This window comes from Sapajus apella, unplaced genomic scaffold (assembly GCF_009761245.1).
Source record: "Sapajus apella isolate SASKATOON/1434 unplaced genomic scaffold, GSC_monkey_1.0 scaffold69, whole genome shotgun sequence".
NCBI classification, from domain to species: Eukaryota; Metazoa; Chordata; class Mammalia; order Primates; family Cebidae; genus Sapajus; species Sapajus apella.
In genome coordinates, this window is record NW_022437009.1 from 11,455,400 (window position 1) to 11,475,766 (window position 20,367).

General features: G+C 39.1%; 1 protein-coding gene across 1 annotated transcript in view; it reads right to left on the bottom strand.

The window, feature by feature from the left end:
• FAM102B (family with sequence similarity 102 member B) overlaps window positions 1-20,367 on the bottom strand; it is a 72,690-nt gene that overhangs the window by 26,290 nt on the left and 26,033 nt on the right. The window contains exons 2-4 of the mRNA XM_032249920.1: window positions 10,224-10,344; window positions 6,170-6,199; window positions 437-553 (exon numbers count right to left, since the gene is read on the bottom strand). Coding sequence (XP_032105811.1) covers window positions 437-553; window positions 6,170-6,199; window positions 10,224-10,344 — 268 coding nt within the window. The remainder of the gene's footprint in view (window positions 1-436; window positions 554-6,169; window positions 6,200-10,223; window positions 10,345-20,367) is intronic.

The following is a 20,367-nucleotide window of genomic DNA, read 5'->3' on the forward strand; positions in this document are numbered from 1 at the left end:
CTTGGAAAAAGCCGGGCAGATGCCCAGTGGTGGGTTCCATCTGTCACTTCACTACAAGAGAAACCAGTGGCTTTTATGTACCTATCACAGCTACTCTGTTGATCACCTTATAGGAGCTATAAATATTTTAAGGTATTCATTAATTCATCACGCTCCTTCTTCCCAATAAGCTCTTATGTTATAGTGGTATATGTATTCCCTGAATGTTCAAAACATCAAAGAAAAACACCTTAGGACCATGAAGGTGGACATCTGTTACTTTTCCCTGCTTTTGTGATTTAGATGGGGTTTTTCCCTAGGTGATAAATACTTCAGTGGTGTGGCCAGTTTATGATATCAGTATTGATTCACACCTTGTACTTAACAATATACACATATGCTTATTTAAAGGCAGATAAGCGTATCTCTTGACAAGTAAATCCTGAAACGCGCTTACTTTAAGAATGGAATTATCCTGTCTTGTATTTTTGGTATCATAGCCTTCCAGTAAACAGCGGCGAGTGGTATTTCCTGATCCAGCAAACTCTGCCAGGTTTAGATCTGCAAAGCCCAGCTATGAAAAGAAAGAGAATTATATTAATAGACTAACTAATAGGCTTCTATCATATGCTCCCTAAAATAAACATTCTACCCATACCCTAGACAGGTTTTCTCCAACTTCATTTATTTGCAATTTTTGACATCTTAATACCTGTTCTATTATTTGCTTTGTGTTTTTAAATTGGTTCACCTTTTATATGAATTTATTACCTATTCTGTTCTTGTCTTTAGCAATAGAATCTTTGAAATCAGATTTGATGTGGAAACTATATTTTTTCTGTATACATTATAAAGTGTATATTACTGTTGAAGTAAAAATAATGTATATCAAAGAGCTAAAATCATTGCAAGTAGCAGTGGTATTCACACCTGGGAGAAATACTAGCAAACCAATCGTGATAATTGGCATACACATAGAGAAGAATGATCAGGCTCTCTCTCTATTCTGGGTCTGGCTCTATGCCAAGTTAACCACTGGTAAAGACAGACAGTTGCAGCTATTAAGTTTTCACTCCCCATGCAAGAACTAGAGTGACTTCAGTGAATCACTTATTTTCTTTGGTACCAGTGCCTTCTCTTTCACTACCCTCCACATTTGCTTTGCTGATCATCCTTGAACTGAATCTCTCTTCATGAAGCCTAATTCTTCCCTATCTCAGAGCTCTGCCCCACATCAACCCTCTCTGCTGCTGTGCAGAAGTTCAGCTCAGACCTATTACTCCTTGTTATTACTGCCCAGGTTCAGTTTCCATTTTCTGCACCTGCCAGTTGCCCTATAGTCTTTCCTCTGATGTTGTTCAACCCTGCTTCTCATTTCCAAGCAGTACAACAAATCAACACCATTATTATTTTTTGAGCAAGCTGAGTCTATATGCCTAAGTGTATATACAGTCTTTTTATTAACAACAAAAAATGGATTGAGCTTACAATTTATTAAGCATATTTCCATAAATATATAATAAAAAGTATTATACATTTCAAAAACTGCTGTGATTCTAAGTTGTTTGCTTTAAGGTTTTAAAACACACAGTGGGCACATATAAATGGCATTCGAGATGAAGTTTTTAATTGCAGGCTGGAGCATTATTTTAATAGCTTTTAATTGGTACAAAAAGAATGAAGAATAAGAACTCAGCAGTTGAAGGGCCACAAGCCCCAAATGCAATAAGTCAGATACACATCAAGCAACAGTAACATCCACCTAATTTTCACGTGGTTACTCTAGCCTTATTGCCTCTCTTGGAAGGGAAAAAGATCAGCAGAAAAAGCCTGGATATGTTCAGGATGGAACCATATCCAACTGGGCATGTGAAGACTCACATGACAGATCACACATTATCAGTGCACCCTATTTCATACTTATCCTTCTCTTTGACCCTCCGACACTGCTTTCTAATCCTCACTCTCAGCTGATGACCTTGCTTCCTATTTCAACTGGAAAATAAAAGCAATTAAAAGAGCACTTAACTTCCATAAGCTTTTACGGCCAGTGACATCTTCTCACCTACCTGCATCTGTGCCCACATATTTGCTTTTCCACTTACAGTACTGTCTGAGGCCAATGGCTCTCCTCTTGCCCACTCAAGTTAACCACTTCAGTTATTCTTTCAGCTCTTGTACATTCTAAAATTTCCCCTCTTTGCTGGATCATTCCCCACAGCACATAAACATGCTGGATTTTCTCCTACTTTAATGAACCAAAGAAAACAAAACAAAACCTCACCCCGTATCTCTCTCCAGGCTATTGAACCATTTTTCTGGCCCTCCTTATAGCAAAACTTCTTAAAAGAGTTTTTTTTTTTAAATTTAATTTAATTTTAAGTTCAGGGTTACATGTGCAGGACGTGCAGGTTTGTCACATAGGTAAACGTGTGCCATGACTTACTGCACCTATCGACCTATTGCCTAGGTATTATGCCCAGCATGCATTAGCTATTTTTCCTGATGCTTTTGTTCCCTATGCCCCCTTCTGACAGGCCCAAGTGTGTGCTGATCCCCTCCCTGTGTTCACGTTATCACATTGTTCAGCTCCCACTTATAAGTGAGAACATGCAGTGTTTGGTCTTTGTTCTTGCATCAGTTTGCTGAGGAGAATGGATTCCAGCTCCAGCCATGTCCCTGAAAGGACATGATCTCATTCCTCTTGAAAAAGTTTTCTATGTGGTCTTCTATTCCTCTGTCCCCTGTCCCTGGCTATCTGGCCAACTTCATTTCCTCCCTTTCCTCATTTACTCTGGCAGCCACAATGTCCTGTTTCTTGAAAATGCCAAGATCACTTCAAGGCCTTCTGCACTTACTGCTCTTTTGCTGGAAATGCTGTCTCTTAGATTTCCTTAGAGCTTTCTCTTTTACTCCATTCAGGTCAATGTTCAAAAGTCATCTCTCTAAAGGGGCCTTCCCTGACCATCCTATATCACATCACTCTTCCGTCCCTTATCCGAGAGTTACCGTCTTCCACCCCTTACCTGCTCTATTTTTCTCCTTAGTAGTTATCACATCATGTGCACACATATTTCATATTTGCTTATTGTCTGTCCCTCTAACAACCCCCACTCCCATTAGCATGTAAGCTCCACAAATGCAGGGGTTTTTGTCTATCTGGTTCACTGCTCTACCTCCAGTACTTAGAATAGTACCAAGAACAATGCCTGCACTTAATATATATTTGTTGAATAAAAGAATAGCCCATCTACTGTTGTAATGCTGATATATTACAATGTCAATAAGTTAAAAAGGGGAGAATCTGATCAGTGCCTCTTATGACTGCATGTTTATGTTCCCCCAAAATTGATATGTTGAAATCCTAACCCCTAAAAGAGTGGTATTAGGTGGCAGGACCTCTAGGGGATAATTAGGACATGAGAGTGAAGTCCTCAAGAATGAATAAATGCTCTTTTAAAAGCCATATGAGAGCTTGGTTCCTTTTTCTCTGCTCTCTGCCATTTGAGGACACCATGAGATGACAGCCATCTGCAAAGCAGAAAGCAGGCCCTTACAAGACTGGATCCACCAGCACCTTTTCTTGGACTTCCCAGCCTCCAGAACTGTGAGAAATAAATGTTTAAATCACCTACTCTATGGTAATTTGCTATAGCATCCCAAACTAAGACAGCCCCTATTAAGAAAATATACTAAAAGGTGAGGCATGTCAATGTGATGTTTTAGGCTGAAAGTTACTAATGAGTGAGGTCAATATTACCAAGCATCTTTTATATGACAAGCCCAGTTGTAGACCACTAGGTAACAGTGATCAACAGGACACCTACTCTGCCTTTAAAGAGCTTATATTATAGTGAGGAACCAGAAAGTCTACATTTCCTTATGATTTTTTCTTTGTATCACTGAGTAACTGTCTCATGAAATAGCATGTATACATAAACATTAGCTGTTTGTCACAGATATTAATTATTCATGAAATAATCTTCAGCATCTACATTTCATGTAACATGGAAGTCATTCCTACTCTTATAGTTTAATAGGGGAGGATAGAGAAGTGAACAAATTCCTCAATGCAGTGTGAAAGTGCTGTGATTGAGGAAGACACAGTTACAAGAGAGGAAAAGAAAAGTTCTCAGTGGGGAGGGATGACTAAGATGAGTCTTTAATGAGATACATGAGTCAACAGGATAAGAGGAGGGAGAAATATAAGGCATGGCAGGAAAAAACATCAAGTTACAAAGCAAAAGGCTAAGATAGCATGGGCTACTTGAGGAAGTTTATGAGGATGGTACGTGTGAGGTATAAGGATGAGTATATGGGGGTGTGTGTGTGTGTGTGTGCGTGCGTGTGTGTGTGTGTGTGTGTGTTCACGTGCAAATGACAGTAGAGATGACAAGATGTGTCTTACCTGCCAGGTTAAAAAATTTTCGTTTTCCTTTATAAGCAATGAATAGCTGCTATGGGACTAAAAGTGGGGGAATGATATGATCATGTTTTAATTTTAGAAAGATTACTTTGGCAACAATATGGAGGATGGGGGAGATAATAGAGGCAGAGAGACTAGATAGAAGACCAGTACAGGCTGTAAATAAAAAATAATGAAGGCATCACCTGAGGCAGTGGCCTTGGGAATGGAGAGAAGGTATGGTTTCAAGAGGTTTTTAGAGGGGAAAAATCAAGAGGCTTGGTCAACTACAGCAGACCTTGTTATCTGAGCCCACAATCAATGCCCTGCTATTCCTTGATAGCAAAGACTTGATTCATTTTATTATTTATTGAATGATTGATTGATTGAGACAGGGTCTCACCATGTTGTCCAGGATGGTCACCAATGCCTAGGCTCAAGTGATCCTCCCAACTTGGCCTTCCAAAGTGCTGGGATTACAGGCATAAGCCACCATTCCCAGCCTCAAAACTCTGGTTTTATTTAGGTGTCCAGTCTCAGTTCATCCACGTGCACAAGGAAGGAAACCCAAACCCTAGCTCATTGTTAGATTGTGGTTAGTTTAAGCTAACCATGACAATCCATTCTTATTGCCCACAACTAGTTTAGGGTGGGCATATAATCCAGTTCTGGCCAATGAAAGGTACAGGCAAATCCTCTGAGGGTCATCTAGGAAACGTTTCCTCACTCAAAAAAATATAATACAGTGGGAAGTAGCTGGATTTTGTGAATGTGTTGAATTAAACTTAAGCAGCCAGCCACCTGGTGTCCAGGAAGGAAGTGGGCCAGGAACAAAGTCATCACATAGAAAATGGCAGAATGGAAAGAGAAAAATAATATGGGTTCTTGATGATGTTCTTCAGTCAGTGGATTAACCAGTTCTGGAATGATTCTATCTCACATCTCCTTGTTTTGTAACATTAAAAAAAATCTTTAGTTGAGGAAGGTTTTCTATTACTTTAACAAAGAACATCCTGACATTGCAACCAATTAGATTTAGGTTGTTTAGTAGATATGGAGGTTAAAACTAGTGTACAGGGGCCAGGCATGGTGGTTCATGCCTGTAATCCCAGTACTTTGGGAGGCCAAGACAGGAGGATCACTTGAGGCGAGGAGTTCGAGACCAGCCTGGGTAATATAGCAAGACCTCATCTCTACAAAAACAAAAAACAAACTTAAAAAAGTTAGGAAAAAAAAGACTAGTGTACAATCTCTTGGCTCAGGTGACTGGATTGACAGAGGTGCCATTCACAGAGACTGCAAATAAAAAAGGACTGTGAGTTTCTGGTAGTGTTGTTACTAATTCCTTCTAGTCAGCAAAAAGGTGAGCACATTCACTAGTAATTCCACATAGCTAGTAAAAGTGAAACCCAGCAGTACTGACTATGTTTATACAGAGTGCTAAGACGGCATAAAGGAGGGGTCCTCTTACAGTGGGGGAGGTGGGCCTGGCAACGCTTCCCAGGTGAGACCCTTTGAATTATCACCTGCTATGGCTTAATGTAAACCAGAGATCATCCTCTAGCAGGGAGGCTGAATCTAAAGAATAACATCCCATAATCAGCATTTAGAAATAATATGCCTATAATTTACTGTTAGATCCAACTGTTCAATCTCCAAGTTGCTTTATATAAAAAGAGCCAAGCTTGAACAGATATTAGAAGAGTAAACCGTTTAATTTTTAAGCCTATAAATAGCAATAAGCAACATTTCATGTTCCAAAACAGTTAAAGAACATCTGCTTACCTTTGCATAAGCTTTTCCACCTTTTAATTCCTGCCAGAGACAGAAAACACTATAAGGATATCATATAATTAGAGATTTAAAATTAACTATATGTCAAATAATTCTGAAGTAGACATACATATGTTGGCAAATATCATAGATAGTAAATTCTGATGATCTTAAATCTAACAATTTAGACTCCCACAATCCCCCCAAATAACCAGAATTTTTATTTAGCATTTAACTTTAATATAAATGAGACAAATGGTGAGAACATAAGCTAATATTTTGTTTATCTGCTGAAGAAGAAATGGTCAAAAAGGGTTATGGACTCACTGCAAAAACTGAATCATCACAGAAAGGTTAAATTATTTACTCAGTTAAGCACACTAATATAGTATAGAAAGATTTCAACAAGACTTGAAACCACACCCCAGGGACAACCAGCTTTTATGAATCATTGAAGAGTTACTTTATGCATATAAAAGCATACATTTAGTACAGTACAAATCCTCTTACCTAATGTGAATAAGACTGGCCAAAGTGGAAAATAATAAAAAATAATAGATAGATGTCTTTTTTAACTTAAAATATGTAACTGTATATTAATTTGCCATATCTTTAGATTTGTCTTCATACACCTGTAAGAATTAAGTGTAAAACACTTAGAACAATACCTAGCATATGGTATGTGTTTGTATACATGTATTTGGTGAATATAAATATGTTAAGAAACAATCTATGATAAACTCCATTATCATTCATGAGTATTTGCTGTTCCTCCCTTTCCCTGCTTTACTGATTCCAGGTGTGGCCATGCCACTAGATCTACCCCATGATGAAGGATCACATTTTTATTAGGTCACTGTCATATTCCTTAATAATGCCCTTCCTTAGGCAAAGAAAACAATTTTTTTTTCCAGATGATCCTTATTTCTGCTAATTCTTTTCTTTGCTCCCCTCTATAGCCAAATTCATCAAAAGACTGATCTATATTTGCTACATCCTATTCTCTATTCGACCCACTCCAATTGGGCTTTAATCCTTATTTCCCTCTGTAATAGTTCTTTTTCATTTTTTATTTCTTAGATACAGGGTCTCTGTCAACCAGGCTACAGTGCAGTGGCATGATCATAGCTCACTGAAACCTCAAACTCCTGGGCTCAGGAGTTCCTCCCACCTCAGCCTTTGGAGTAGCTAAAACTACAGGTGCATGCCACCACACCCAGCTAATTTTTTTTTTTTTTTTTTGTAGAGACAGGGTCTCACCATGTTGCCTAGTTTTGTCTTGAACTTCTGGCCTTAAGCAACCGTGACTCCTCAGCCTCCCAAATTGCTGGGATTACAGGTGTGAACCACTGTGCTCAGCCCTCTGCAATAGCTCTTAAGATTACCAAGCCAAGGCTCTCTGTTTTCATCTTATTCAACATCTCAGTAGTAGGTTACAGGGTTGGCCATTCCACCTCCTTTCTTGCATCATTTTCTTCGCTAAACTTCCATGGTACCACAATTGCCTGGTTTTATTCCTACCTCACTGGCAACTCCTCACTCTCCTTCCCTGGACCTATTCTTTCATTCAACCTCTGTAGAAAGAATGCTAGTCATATCCCAATTATCCATTCCTCCCCTCCATAGTAACAGAATCCTCTATTTTTAGTTGGGCATCTGGCTGCACAATCATAACCATTTCTATGTTGTAGCTCTATGCCAAAACATAACTACTTCTCCCTTCGACTATCACAAACCACCTAAGTGGTCTCTGCCATTCATCCAACACAGCAGCAAAAGTGATCTTACACAAGATGATGTCTTTCCTTATTAAAATCCTCCAATACTTTCAATTATAATTAGTCTAAACTCTTCATAAGGCCTGGCCTGATCTAGTGGATCCAATCCTATTACCAAGAATTTTCCCTCTCTGTTTCCCATGCCACAGTCAGGCTGGTCTTGTCATTTAAACATGCCACACTTGACTGCATGGGGTTCACAGTACTTCTGAATCTGTGGTTTGATATCTTTGATCGGTTTTAGAAGATTCTCAGCCACACTCGTCTCTCCTCCTAGGGCTTATACGGTTAGACCTTTCTCCTGTCTCCTACATGTCTTACCTTCTTTCCTGTCTATTCCACCCTTGTTTTCTCTGTGATTTAGGCTGAATATTTCCTTCTGTCTTATTTTTCCAATTTACCAATGTTCTCTTCAGTTATGGTAAACCTGCTGTTAAATCCATCTGTTGAGGTTTTCTTTCATTTACTTAGCTTTAAATTTTAGTTAATGCACTTCTCAATTTTAGAATATAATTTTTTTAAACAATTTTTAGTTCTCTGATGAAATTCTCTATCTTGTTCACTAATTATAGTTATTATAAAAGTCTGTCTTTGATCTTTCCAAAATCTGTATCTTCTGTGGGTCTCTTTTTATCTTATATTTTCCTTTTGATTTCTGGTCATGCAGTCATGTCTCTTCATATGCTTGATAACTGTGTATGAAAACTTGAAGAAAGAATTTGAGATTCAGAGTGATGTGATATAGGAAAAGACACATAGTTGCTTTTGGTGAGTAGTAAGGAAGAGGCAGATCACCTTCATCCAAGAAGGGATCCTTTGGAATCCCTTTAGATTGGCCCTTCCCTAGACCTTTATATGGTTGCCTCTTCTTCAAATGTTACCTTTCAGAGAAGTCTTCACTGACTCCTGCCCCAGTTCTCTAAAATAATCTCCTTTGCCCAAGCTATTCTCCATTACCTAATTGTTTCCTACACATAACACTTATCATGACCTCCAATAATCTTATTTGGCTACATGTTTACAGTCTCTGTCTTTCCTATCACACCTCCCCCAACTCCAACCAGAAAGTAAAGTCTTTGGGGGCAGGAACTCATTCTAGTTCACCACTGTCCTCCCAGTACCTGGAATAGTACCTGTTGACTGGTCACTGATTGCTTCCCTGTGTCCTAGGCAACAAAGCACACTATCAAACTTTTTTATCTTTGTCAACTTTATAGGTAAAAAATGGTATCTTATTTGTAATTTTAATTTGTGTCAGATTGAGTATTTTTTATGTTTAAAAGCTATTTATAGCATCATGATAGAGACTGCATCTTTATCTGATTCGGGACATAGAACTAGTGTGGAAAAGAACAAGGCCTGAGGCTCTTGCTTTCATTCTAAATTTTTCTTTTCTATTTAATTTTTGACCATTATATGTATTATTTTGGTAAGTATAACATATGCACACACACACACACACACAAAGTTGAACCATAAGAAATTACCATTTTTTTTAGATTATTGGTAATTTGCTTCAACCTAATATTGGGAAAGAAAATATACAGGAAAGAAAACAGACTTGGAATCAGAAAACTCTGTGTTTGAGTCCCTACTTTGCCATTTATTAACGATGTAAATTTGGGCAAGTAACTTCTCCAAGCCCTGGTTTCCTGAAAATGGAGAAAATGATACCAATTTTCAGGGTTATTAGGTATATTACACATAAAGTTTCCAGAACAATGCCCAACAAAAACCTGGAATTTAACAAATAGTGAATATAGATATATATAGTCCCCAAACTAATACAAATAATATTAATACTTATATGTATAGTGACAGTGAGATGAAGGTTCTTGAGTAATATTTTATTTTTTTTTCCATTTATTTTATTGCATTTTAGGTTTTGGGGTACATGTGAAGAACATGCAAGATTGTTGCATAGGTACACACGTGGCAGTGTGATTTGCTGCCTTCCTCCCCATCACCTACATCTGGCATCTCTCCCCTTGCTATCTCTCCCCAACTCCCCACCCCCCACTGTCCCTCCCCTATTTCCCCCCAACTGACCCCAGTGTGTAGTGCTCCCCTCCCTGTGTCCATGTGTTCTCATTGTAATATTTTAATTTATAACCTCAGATTCTTCATCATATTTGCCATGATAATTTAAATTACTTTAGCAAGTGTGAAGTAAAACTGCATATACAGTTCTAATGATGAAGATAAAGCAGAGCTTAACAAAGCAAGCTAGTGACTATGGAACTAACTATGGTTTCTGAAAGGGAAGAAGAAATAGGCTATTTTTATACCTTCCTCACTGATACTCTGTAGATACAAGGATCTAGGACGCCTGTGGCAGCACTTGCACTCATTTTGCACATGAACGAGAACTTCTTTCTCCAGTGAACACAGTTTGCTTGTACCACCTCCCTGAAGGAAAGAAAAAAAGAGCCAATTAATCAACTATTATTGATGACATGTTAAAAAGCACACCCACACTTTTACTCAAGTCTACAATGCAAAAGTAATGTATTAAAAGCCAGTATTTGTAAACAGTGTAACAGGAATGAAGCAAATTCCTAACAATGTGATCTGAAAATCTTTGGAAGGTTTTAATTATCCACAGGAAACTGGAAAAAAAGTGAATTTACTTATCAATTAAATCAATATAAATTAAGCCGTACCATTCATTCATTCAACACACAACGTACATTCACTTTATATGTTTCACATGTGGTACATGCTTAAAACATAAAGATGAGGACAGGGCTTATATTGACCTTGTAGGGCTTATATTCATAGTTAATGCAAGTGACAGAAATATGAACAAATGCTTATTCTAGGAATAAGCAAATCCTTGTTTTAAGATGAACTACTGTCATAGTTTTACTCCAGCCATAACAGCAACATCAGCTACCATTTACTGAGAGCTTACCATATGCTATGAAATCTCCCAACAACCTTGTGAAGTAGCTGGCATTTTCTTCACCTTATTTATTTATTTATTTACTTACTTATTTATTTGAGATGGAGTCTTGTTCTGTTGCCCAGGCTGGAGTGCAGTGGCATGATCTTGGCTTACTGCAACCTCTGCCTCCAGGAGTCAGGCAATTCTCCTGCCTCACTCAGCCTCCCAAGTAGCTGGGATTACAGGCAACTGCCATCATGACAGGCATTTTTTTTTTTTTTTTTTTTTTTTTTAGTAGAGACAGGGTTTCGCTATGTTGTCCGGGCTAGTCTCGAACTCCTGACCTCAGGTAATCCACCCGCCTCAGCTTCCCGAAGTGCTGGGATTACAGGTGTGAGCCACTGTGCTCAGCTTCTTCACTTTAAAGATAAGGAAAATGAGATGTGATGTGAGAAGTGAACTCAAAGTCATTTAAGTAGGAGGTGGTAGAGAAGAATTGTCATTCAAACCAGGCCTGTTTAACTTTAAACTCCACTTGTCCATAAAGGAGAATCTGTATTTTCCCACAATTTTTCTCTTTCAAGCTTCCAGACTTTTGTACATACTGTTCTCTCTGCTATTGTGTGTAGGTACAGGGGTGGGGCTCAGCCTTAGAAAAGGATAACCATTCCTCTAACACAGGAAAGAGAGAAAGATAACAGATGAAATAAAGAGAAAACTAGAGAAAGCAAAAAAGAACAGCAAGAGAGCCCAGGCTGAGTAATTCTGATTTTCTTAGGACAGTAATAAGTCATGTTTGTGGAGTGATAGGGACTGGTAAGTGAGTTGAAAATTTAGATAAAGGCTTAGAGACAGGAAAACCGCTGTAGTGAATGTGACAGTCAAACTTATGGCTGCCTCAGGGAATAAAATAGATTTTTATTAGGATCTATCAGTTATTTTTGTTGTTGTTGTTTTTGAGACAAGGTTTCACTCTGTTGCCCAGGCTAGAGTAGTGGTGCAGTCACAACTCACTACAGCCTTGACCTCTTTAGCCTCCCAAGTAGCTGGGCTCATAGGCATGTAACACCACACTCAACTAATTTTTTTTTTTAATTTTTGGTTAAGTTGGGTCTCCCTATGTTACCCAGGCTGGTCTCAAACTCCTGGGCTCAAGCCATCCTCCTGTCTCAGCCTCCCAAAGAGCAAGGATTATGGGTGTGAGCCACCTGGGCTGCTTTTTCTAATTTCTCCATCAATACACAGGAATCCAAGAACAGGAATTACAAAAGATAAAACAAAGCAAAACACCATAATTTAAAAACCAAGTATGCATTTGTGTGTGGTATGTGCATGTGTGTTTACTTTTAGATACTAAACCGACACAGGAATGGGAAAGGAGGACATGCATTTTACCATTGGTTCCACGATGATAACTTTGGCCATTTTTTTTCCTTAGGAACCCTTAAGTGATTTAATGAATCATGATATTAAGAGTGTATCTGTGGATTCATAGCAGAGTCTCCCTTGAAATCCAGGCAGGGTGTAATTTATTGGCACAGTCACAATACCAATTGTGAGATGAGTGTTGTTTGACAAAGGATGGACCTGGAGGTAGTTGTCAGGCAGCCGGAGGACTCCTTGGTAAGGAGGGCAGTTGCTAACCTGTACACTCAAAAATAAATACATTTAAAAAACAGTGAATAGCAATAAAAATAAGTAAGAAAAATCCAGATTTTTTTTTTTTTGACACAAGGTCTTGCTCTGTCACCCAGGCTGGAATGCAGCAGTACAATCTTGGCTCACTGCAACCTCTGCCTCCCGGGCTCAAGCAATTCCCATGCCTCAGCCTCTCAAATAGTAGCTGGGATTACAAGTGTGCACCACCACACCTGGCTAATTTTTGTATTTTTGTAGAGATGTGGCTTCACCATATTGGTCAGGCTGGTCTCAAACTCCTGGCCTCAAGCGATCTGGCCACCTTAGTCTCTCAAATTGCTGGGATTATAGGCATGAGCCACTGCACTCAGCATAGAATTTTTTATTATTGCTTCTCTCCCAACATCTCTTGGCCTCAAGACTTGCTGGAGGCATCAGCTATGGTCTCCAGAGTTCCTAACAAGGAGACAGAGATAGAAACAATAACGTCCTGGACCCTTCAGGGTTCACTGAGCTTCAAGGTGCTTGGTTGTTCTTGTCACTGAGACCACTGATACATCATCAGATATCAAGAAACAACATTTAAAATAAAACTATTTTACTTTCATTACAACATTATATACAAATTTCTAGTTAAACATGGCAGGTTGAGTGCATGTATTAGCCTCTGCTCCCTCCCAAAACCTACTAAATAAAAACAAGCAATGTATTATCTTACAGGGATGAGGAGAACTAGAGACAAAAATAAGTGGCCAGGGACAGACAGACAAGTGATAACTAATTTAGCATACTGAGGAAATTTGAACCTTATGCTGGTAATAGTAAAAGCCAAGAGTAAGAAACTTAAACAGGCTTTGAAGTCGAATGAAGGAGGGACAAGGCAGAGGACTGATCAAAAACTGTTTCAGAAATAGTCAGATTGCAGGCCTCTCCTTCCCTGACTCCTGCAGATGACTGAGATGTATTTTCCTGACAAGGTGAAACGGAAGGATGCTCTGGACAGCCTGAAGTGAGGGCAGGTATTAGAAACGCAAGCGCAAAGGCATGTTGGCTAGGGTAATGAAAGATGACTTAATGCTGAGACTTCCAGCCTTCCCCAAACCTGGCTTCTCACAATGCCAGAACCTGTTCTTCAAGATGTGGGAAGAATATTCTCTGGGGAATCCAACCCAGCTTCAAAGAAAAGATTTCATGAGACGGACTTTGAGGGTTCCCAATGACACAGCCAGCCAAACCAACCTATAATAAAAATCTGAGATGACAGGCACCCCCACATACACAAAGCTCCCAATCAACTTTTAGTGCCTCACAGTTAAATATGAGCAGATAAGTGAGGAAAGTCTTTTAATATGAGAGAAACCAAAATGAAAGAAAAAACTAACTTGGCTGGTTGCAAGGGCTCATGCCTGTATTCCCAGCACTTTGGGAGGCTGAGGTGGGAGGGTTGCTTGAGCCAGGAGTTTGAGACCAGCCTGGGCAACAACAGGATACCCTGTTTCAACAAAAAATTTAAAACTTAGCTGGGTATGGTGGTGCGCGCCTGTAGTCCCACCTACTCGGGAGGTTGAGGCAGGAGGATCACTTGAGTCTAAGAGTTCAAGGCTGCAGTGAGCCCTGAGCGTGCCATTGTACTCTAGCCTGGGAGACAGAGCAAGACTCAGTCTTTAAGAAAAAAAAAAAAAAAAAAAGAGAGGCAAAATAGCAACTTGAACAAAACAGAGCATGTGCTTGAAGAAGAAAAAATATTCTGAGTGATAAAAAAAAAAAAAAAAAAAAGAAACTGCATCCACTGTACAGGAATAGGATGCTATGTTTTTTAGAAAAAACATACAGGAAATTAAAAAGTGCTCAAGGAAATCCAAACTACTGGGCTTGATATTTTGTCATTCCAGAGCCACTTTACCCTTCTCTGTGGCCAAGGAGGCCAGTCTTATGAACTACATCAACCAGGCTCCCTTGCCCTCTACCTCCGATTGTGCTAAAGTGACAAACACTGCAAGGATAGAGGGCAGGAGGAGAGGGAAGCTGATGCAGTTATTCTCCTTGCTCCTTTCCTGTTGGTTCATGTGAGAAATAGGGGACTGTGCTTTTCCATAATATGCCTTGTAGCACTTAGACTCTAAATTATTCGTATTTATGACTTTGTTAAAATAAAAATAAATTCAAAAACACTGTCAAGTGCTGAATAATCTAAAAATAGGAACAAAAGTATTCCTCCCTTCCTCCCTACCTTTCCCCTTTCCCTTCCTCCCTCCCTCCCTTCCCTCATCCCTCTCTCCCTTCCTTCCTTTCTTTCTTTTGAGATGGGGTTTTGCTCTGTTGCCCAGGTTGAAGTACAGTGGCATGATTGTCATTTTTCATTTGTCTGTGAAATAAGTGGAATTTCTAGGCAATACTAATTATAGAAATACATCTTAGATTTTTATCTACTTTAAATGCCTTTATAGTGTAGCAGCTTTTAAATGCCTAATTGTATATGTTATCATTTGTACAAACGGAGGGCAGTTTTGCCCTGAGTAATGAAAACCAAAGAAATCAAGTGAACGCTGTATGTGACTGTTTCTTTTAAGAAACAAACCAGACAAGCAGGAAAGAAGTATTTGCAGAAATATTAATCTAGTTTAGTTAGACAGTGGAGGAAGCCAACATTAAGCCTGAAGGGCTTGGGGAAAAAATAAGAGATTAAGAAACTTCAGCACAGCATTATAAATATGGGCAGGTAATCAAAATTACAGTGTAAAATAGAGATAGAGAACTGGTTTTCATACAGGACATGTCTTTAAATCTTAAGGGAAAAAATACACTTCCCACAATTCCATGTGCTCATCCACTTACTATCACTCTGCCTTGAGGTCCAAGCTCCCTGAAGGTGATGATACGAAGGATAATGATGACAGCATTTATTGAGTCCTTATTATTACAGGGATTGTTGTAAATACACATATTAAAAATTACACATATTAACATACTAAATCCTCAAAACAACTCTATGGGAAGGGTACTCCATTTTATAGATAAAGGAACTAAGATACACAGAAATTATGTGACTTATCAAAGGTCACTCAGCAGGAAAAGTTGGAAATGAAATTTGAAGAACTGTCTACAGTGTAGACATTTTCCATCTCCTTACCTCCCAGTTACTTCTCAGTTCCTCTTAATCAGGCTTCTACCCCCCCCCCCCAATTGAAACTGCTCACCAGTGAGTAACTAATTGCCAAATCCAAGGGCACTTTTTTTAGTATCATACTTGACCCTTCTTATACATTCTTAAAATACTCTTTCTCTTTCTACTTCTGAGACTATTCTTTGCAGTTTCTTTTTCCTCTGTCTCCTTAAAATGTTGATATCCACCAAGCTTCTATCCTTGGCTTTCTTATTTTTTTACTCTTGATGGCCTTAACTATTATCCATGTACTGAGAACTTAAAAATCTAAGTCTTCGGGCTGGGCATGATGGTTCACACCTGTAATCCCAGCACTTTGGAAGACCAAGGCAGGCAGACTGCTTGAGCTCAAGACAGTTCAAGGCCGGCCTGGGCAACATGGCGAAACCGCATCTCTACAAAAAAATATAAAAATTAGTCGAGCATGGTGGTGTACACCTGTAGTCCCAGCTTCTCGGGCAGCTGAGGTGGGAGGGTTGCTTGAGCCCAGGAGATTGAAGCTATAGTGAGCTGAGATTGCACCACTGCACTCTAGCCTGGGCAACAGAGTGAGGCTCTATTTCAAACAAACAAAACAAAACAAACAAACAAACAAACAAAACTAAGTTGTCTTCTTTAGTCCTCAGATTCATATATCAACATGTTAACTGGTGAACCTATCTAGTAGTCCTGGTCTCTAGGTAAGGGTTTAGGTCTCTGACATGTTTATCATCATACTCCCCACCAGGCTAATAAGTAACTCACCAGCTTGACTAGTCAAATGGTGTGCCCAGGAACATACGTGGCAAAGATTGTCAGTTACTTACCCAATATGCAGTCTCTCTTCTTCCTTAAAAGGAGAACCCTAATTTTACTCAAACAGGCAATATGTCCAGTTAAAAGATTGCATTTTCCTGACCTCCCTTGCAGCTACAGGGTAAGCATGGGATGGAGTACAAGCCAATGAGATATAAATGGAGGTGATTGGGTATAACTTCTGGAAAGGCAGAATAAAAGAGGGACAGTTGAAATGTATCCTTTTACCTTTTCTTCTTTCCTTTGCTGGAAAACTGTCATGATGATTATTAGATTCTCAACAGTCATTTTGGACAATGAGGCTACCCTCAGGAAAAGCCAAGTGATGATGGTGCAGAGCCAGAAAGAAGGTGGGTCTCTAATACATGTAGCCTTGGACTGTATCCCTCCAAACTCCTTATTTTTGGGGACAGAGTCTCACTTTGTCACCCAGGCTGGAGTGTGGTGGTGAGATCTTGGCTCACTGCAACCTCTACCTCTCCAGTTCAAGTCATTTTCCTGTGTTGGCCTCCCGAGTAGTTGGGACTACAGATGTATGCCACCACGCCCAGCTAATTTTTGCATTTTTTGTAGAGATAGGGCTTCACCATGTTGGCCAGGCTGGTCTCGAACTCCTGGGCTCGTGATCCACCCAACTTGGCCTCTCAAAGTACTGGGATTACAGGTGTGAGCCACTGTCCCTGGCCAAGCCACCATATCTGCCCCAAACTTCTTAAATCTTATTATTTAAAATGCTTATTTTGGGTTGTGTTATATACAGCTGAACTAAATCCTAACTGTCATAGACTAAGTCTTATCATTCCCAAGGAATCTGGAAAGTTCAAATATTGTTTACATTGTTGTAGGTGATCCAGGAATCCCAGAGTCCTGCTTCCCTCATTTAAGATTAAGTATATGGATGAAATACTTTGGAACCTATTGTACATGTTTTTCATGACCCAGAGAGTCCCACCCAATGACGCCAGAAATAAGCTCCGATTCACTTCCTGGGTAATAAGTCCCTATCCAAACACATGGATACTGCCTCCCAAGTAGTGCTCTGACAAATGTGCTAGGACTCTGAAACAGGTTCTTATCTGAGTAAGAAAGTCGAATAAGCCAAGATGAGATCAAGTTGGGATCAACTAGAGCTGTGCAAAGTGTACTTGTCTATTGATTACCTCATGATGTGCAAACAAAGAATCCTTATTGGAGAAGAAACCCAGAAAAAATGATGAAGGTGGAAAAGAGTATAGCATAAAGATAATCATCTGCCAAACACAGCAAACAATAAAGATTTGTTGACCAAATGAATAACTGAAGTCATGTATGAGCCTCTAATGACTGGTTCCAGCTACCTATTCCTGCCTGGTGTTACCTCTTATTTGTAAATCAAGCCCTTTCCTGTGTCTAGCAACACCACCCCAATTTTTCCCTGAAACATGGCAACAGCCTCCTTAATAGTCCCCACTCAGATCTATCTTCCTCATTGCTACCAGAAAACTCCTTTTAAAATACAAATTTGATAATGTCATTTCTGTTTAAAATCCTCCACTGCTTCTTCTTATAGGATTAGGTTCAACCCCCTTAATGCAGCCTCTCCATGATTAAGCCTACCTTTAGTCTTATTTCTTGACCCCTTCTTTCTGTCTCATACTGTTTGTTGTTCCCATTTACTTCACACTATTTCTCATTTGTATGCCTTTGTTCATGATTTTTCTTTTCCCTGCATTCCATCCACTCTCCTTTCAGCTTCCCGCACTCACCAGTTTAACTCTAACTCATATACAGTAACTACTCTTTTATACAGTTGCTTAACCGCTTTCCAGAAACAAAGAAACAATATGATTTGTGTTGACACTGTGAAAACCCAAGTATTTCTAAGATATAAGTGATAAAGCTGCTGACATAAAATAATAGTTTTGTTATTACCTCCTCTAGAAATCTCTCTGCAACTCAGTATCCCATATGACCAGGCCTGCCTTGGTTTCCTTCTCAGTGTCCTCCCTTCCCTACCCTAGAGCACTGTCCTCAGGGGAGGGGCAGGGCAGAGCTGGCTGCCTCCACTTCCTCCATCATTCACTCAGTCTTCAGTCCCCCAAGACAGCGTCCTCATTTCCCTTTCTCCCTGCCTTGTTTCTGGCAGAGTCTCCTATGATTGCATATATTTCAAATAAACAAACATTATAAATGAATTTTTTTTTAAGTATAGGCTTAAAAATAGCTGACTATGCCTTTTCTTAATAGGAACTGAAGTGGAAAGATATGTTAAGTGATCTGTATAGTTTTGTATAATAAAAATAATAGCCTTGGATTCTCAAACAATCTCTCTTAGAAAGGTTTTGTTCATGTAACTAAGGCAATTACTCAGATTTTTTTGTGTGTGATAATCTTTAATGTGTATACACACGCACGCACACACACAGCTGTCAGAAAGCTGTCCAAACTAAACAACCAACCAAAAAAGTAGCAAAGTTAGTTTGCCACCATTTGTTATACTGATGGGTTACCATGGAAACAAACTCAGACTACTTGGCATCTGAGACAAAAGTCACATTAGTAAATGCTTTCCGTTATGTGAGTCATTAATTTCCTATGACTTTTATGCAGTTGCTTAACCACCTTCCAGAAACAAAGCAACAGAATATGATTTGTGTTGACACTGTGAAAACCCAAGTATTTCTAAGATAAAGTGAAAAAGCTGCTGACATAAAATAAGCAGAGGACTCAGAAGAAGATAACGTTGCTATGGCTATTGCGTTTCAAAAGAGTCAAAGAAAATCTAGAATGTCTTTAAAAAATAAAAGTAATATAAAATGAAAATTATGGATCCATTTTTTTGGTGACTACTGTACCAACAAAATGCATTACTTATTCTCACAATAACTTGCATATGTATACCCTAGGTACACATTTAAAATTATGCCATGTCTTGGTAATTCAGTATGTATTTTTAGCTTTTTAAAAAACAGTGACAGTGACAAGAAACTGCTATGAAGAATACAAACTGTTTGCCAGGTAGTATTGCATGGAGGTTAAGAGCTTAGATCCAGAGCCAGGGTGCTTGTGTTCAAATCTTGCCTCTGCTACATGCCAACTATCACACTGGACACGCTCCTAACCTCTCTGCATTTCCTCCTCTGTGAAACAGGATGGTAACTACCTACAACTCACAGGAATCTGGGGAAACCAAATGAGCTATTTAGAACAGTGCTTGGCTTACAATATATGTTAGATGTTATTATCAAAGATGTATATAGTCCACCTGAATTTAACCACCAGAGTGAAGTAATGGTCAAATTTATAAGGAAAGATTTTTTTCAATATTAATGAAGATTTCTACTTCTTAAAAGATACAGACCCTTGAGAAAAAAGAAATGTGGGAACGGAAACAAAAACAAGTATTTTAATACTCCAAGGATAAATCAGATCTACAAAATTGTGATTTTTAATTACAACGTTAAGAATAAATGAACATCTCATACATCAGAGATATTTTTGGCCCCATGTAAATGAGTAAAAAGTAGTATCAATTTATTGGGAAGAATCGGACACAAGAAGATTTTATTTATTTATTTACTTATTCACTTATTCATTTTGCTAGTGAAATTAGGGAGTGTGGAAAATGGTAATCCAGTTTTGGACATTTTGAGGTTGAGGAGCCTGTGGGTCCCCTATTTGGAATGTCTAGGAGGGAGACAGATATACAGACTTAGAACTCAAAGGTGGTCAGGGCTGAAAATACAAATGTAAAGGACTGGCTGTGCGTTATGGCTCAAACCTATAATCCCAGCTACTTGGGAGGCGGAGGTGGGAAAGTTACTTAAGCCTGGGAGTTAGAGGCTGCAGTGAGCCGTGATTGCACCACTACACTCCAGCCTGGGTGACAGAGCGAGACCTCTCTCTCTCTCTCTCTCTCTCTCTCTCTCTCTCTCACACACACACACACACACACACACACACACACACA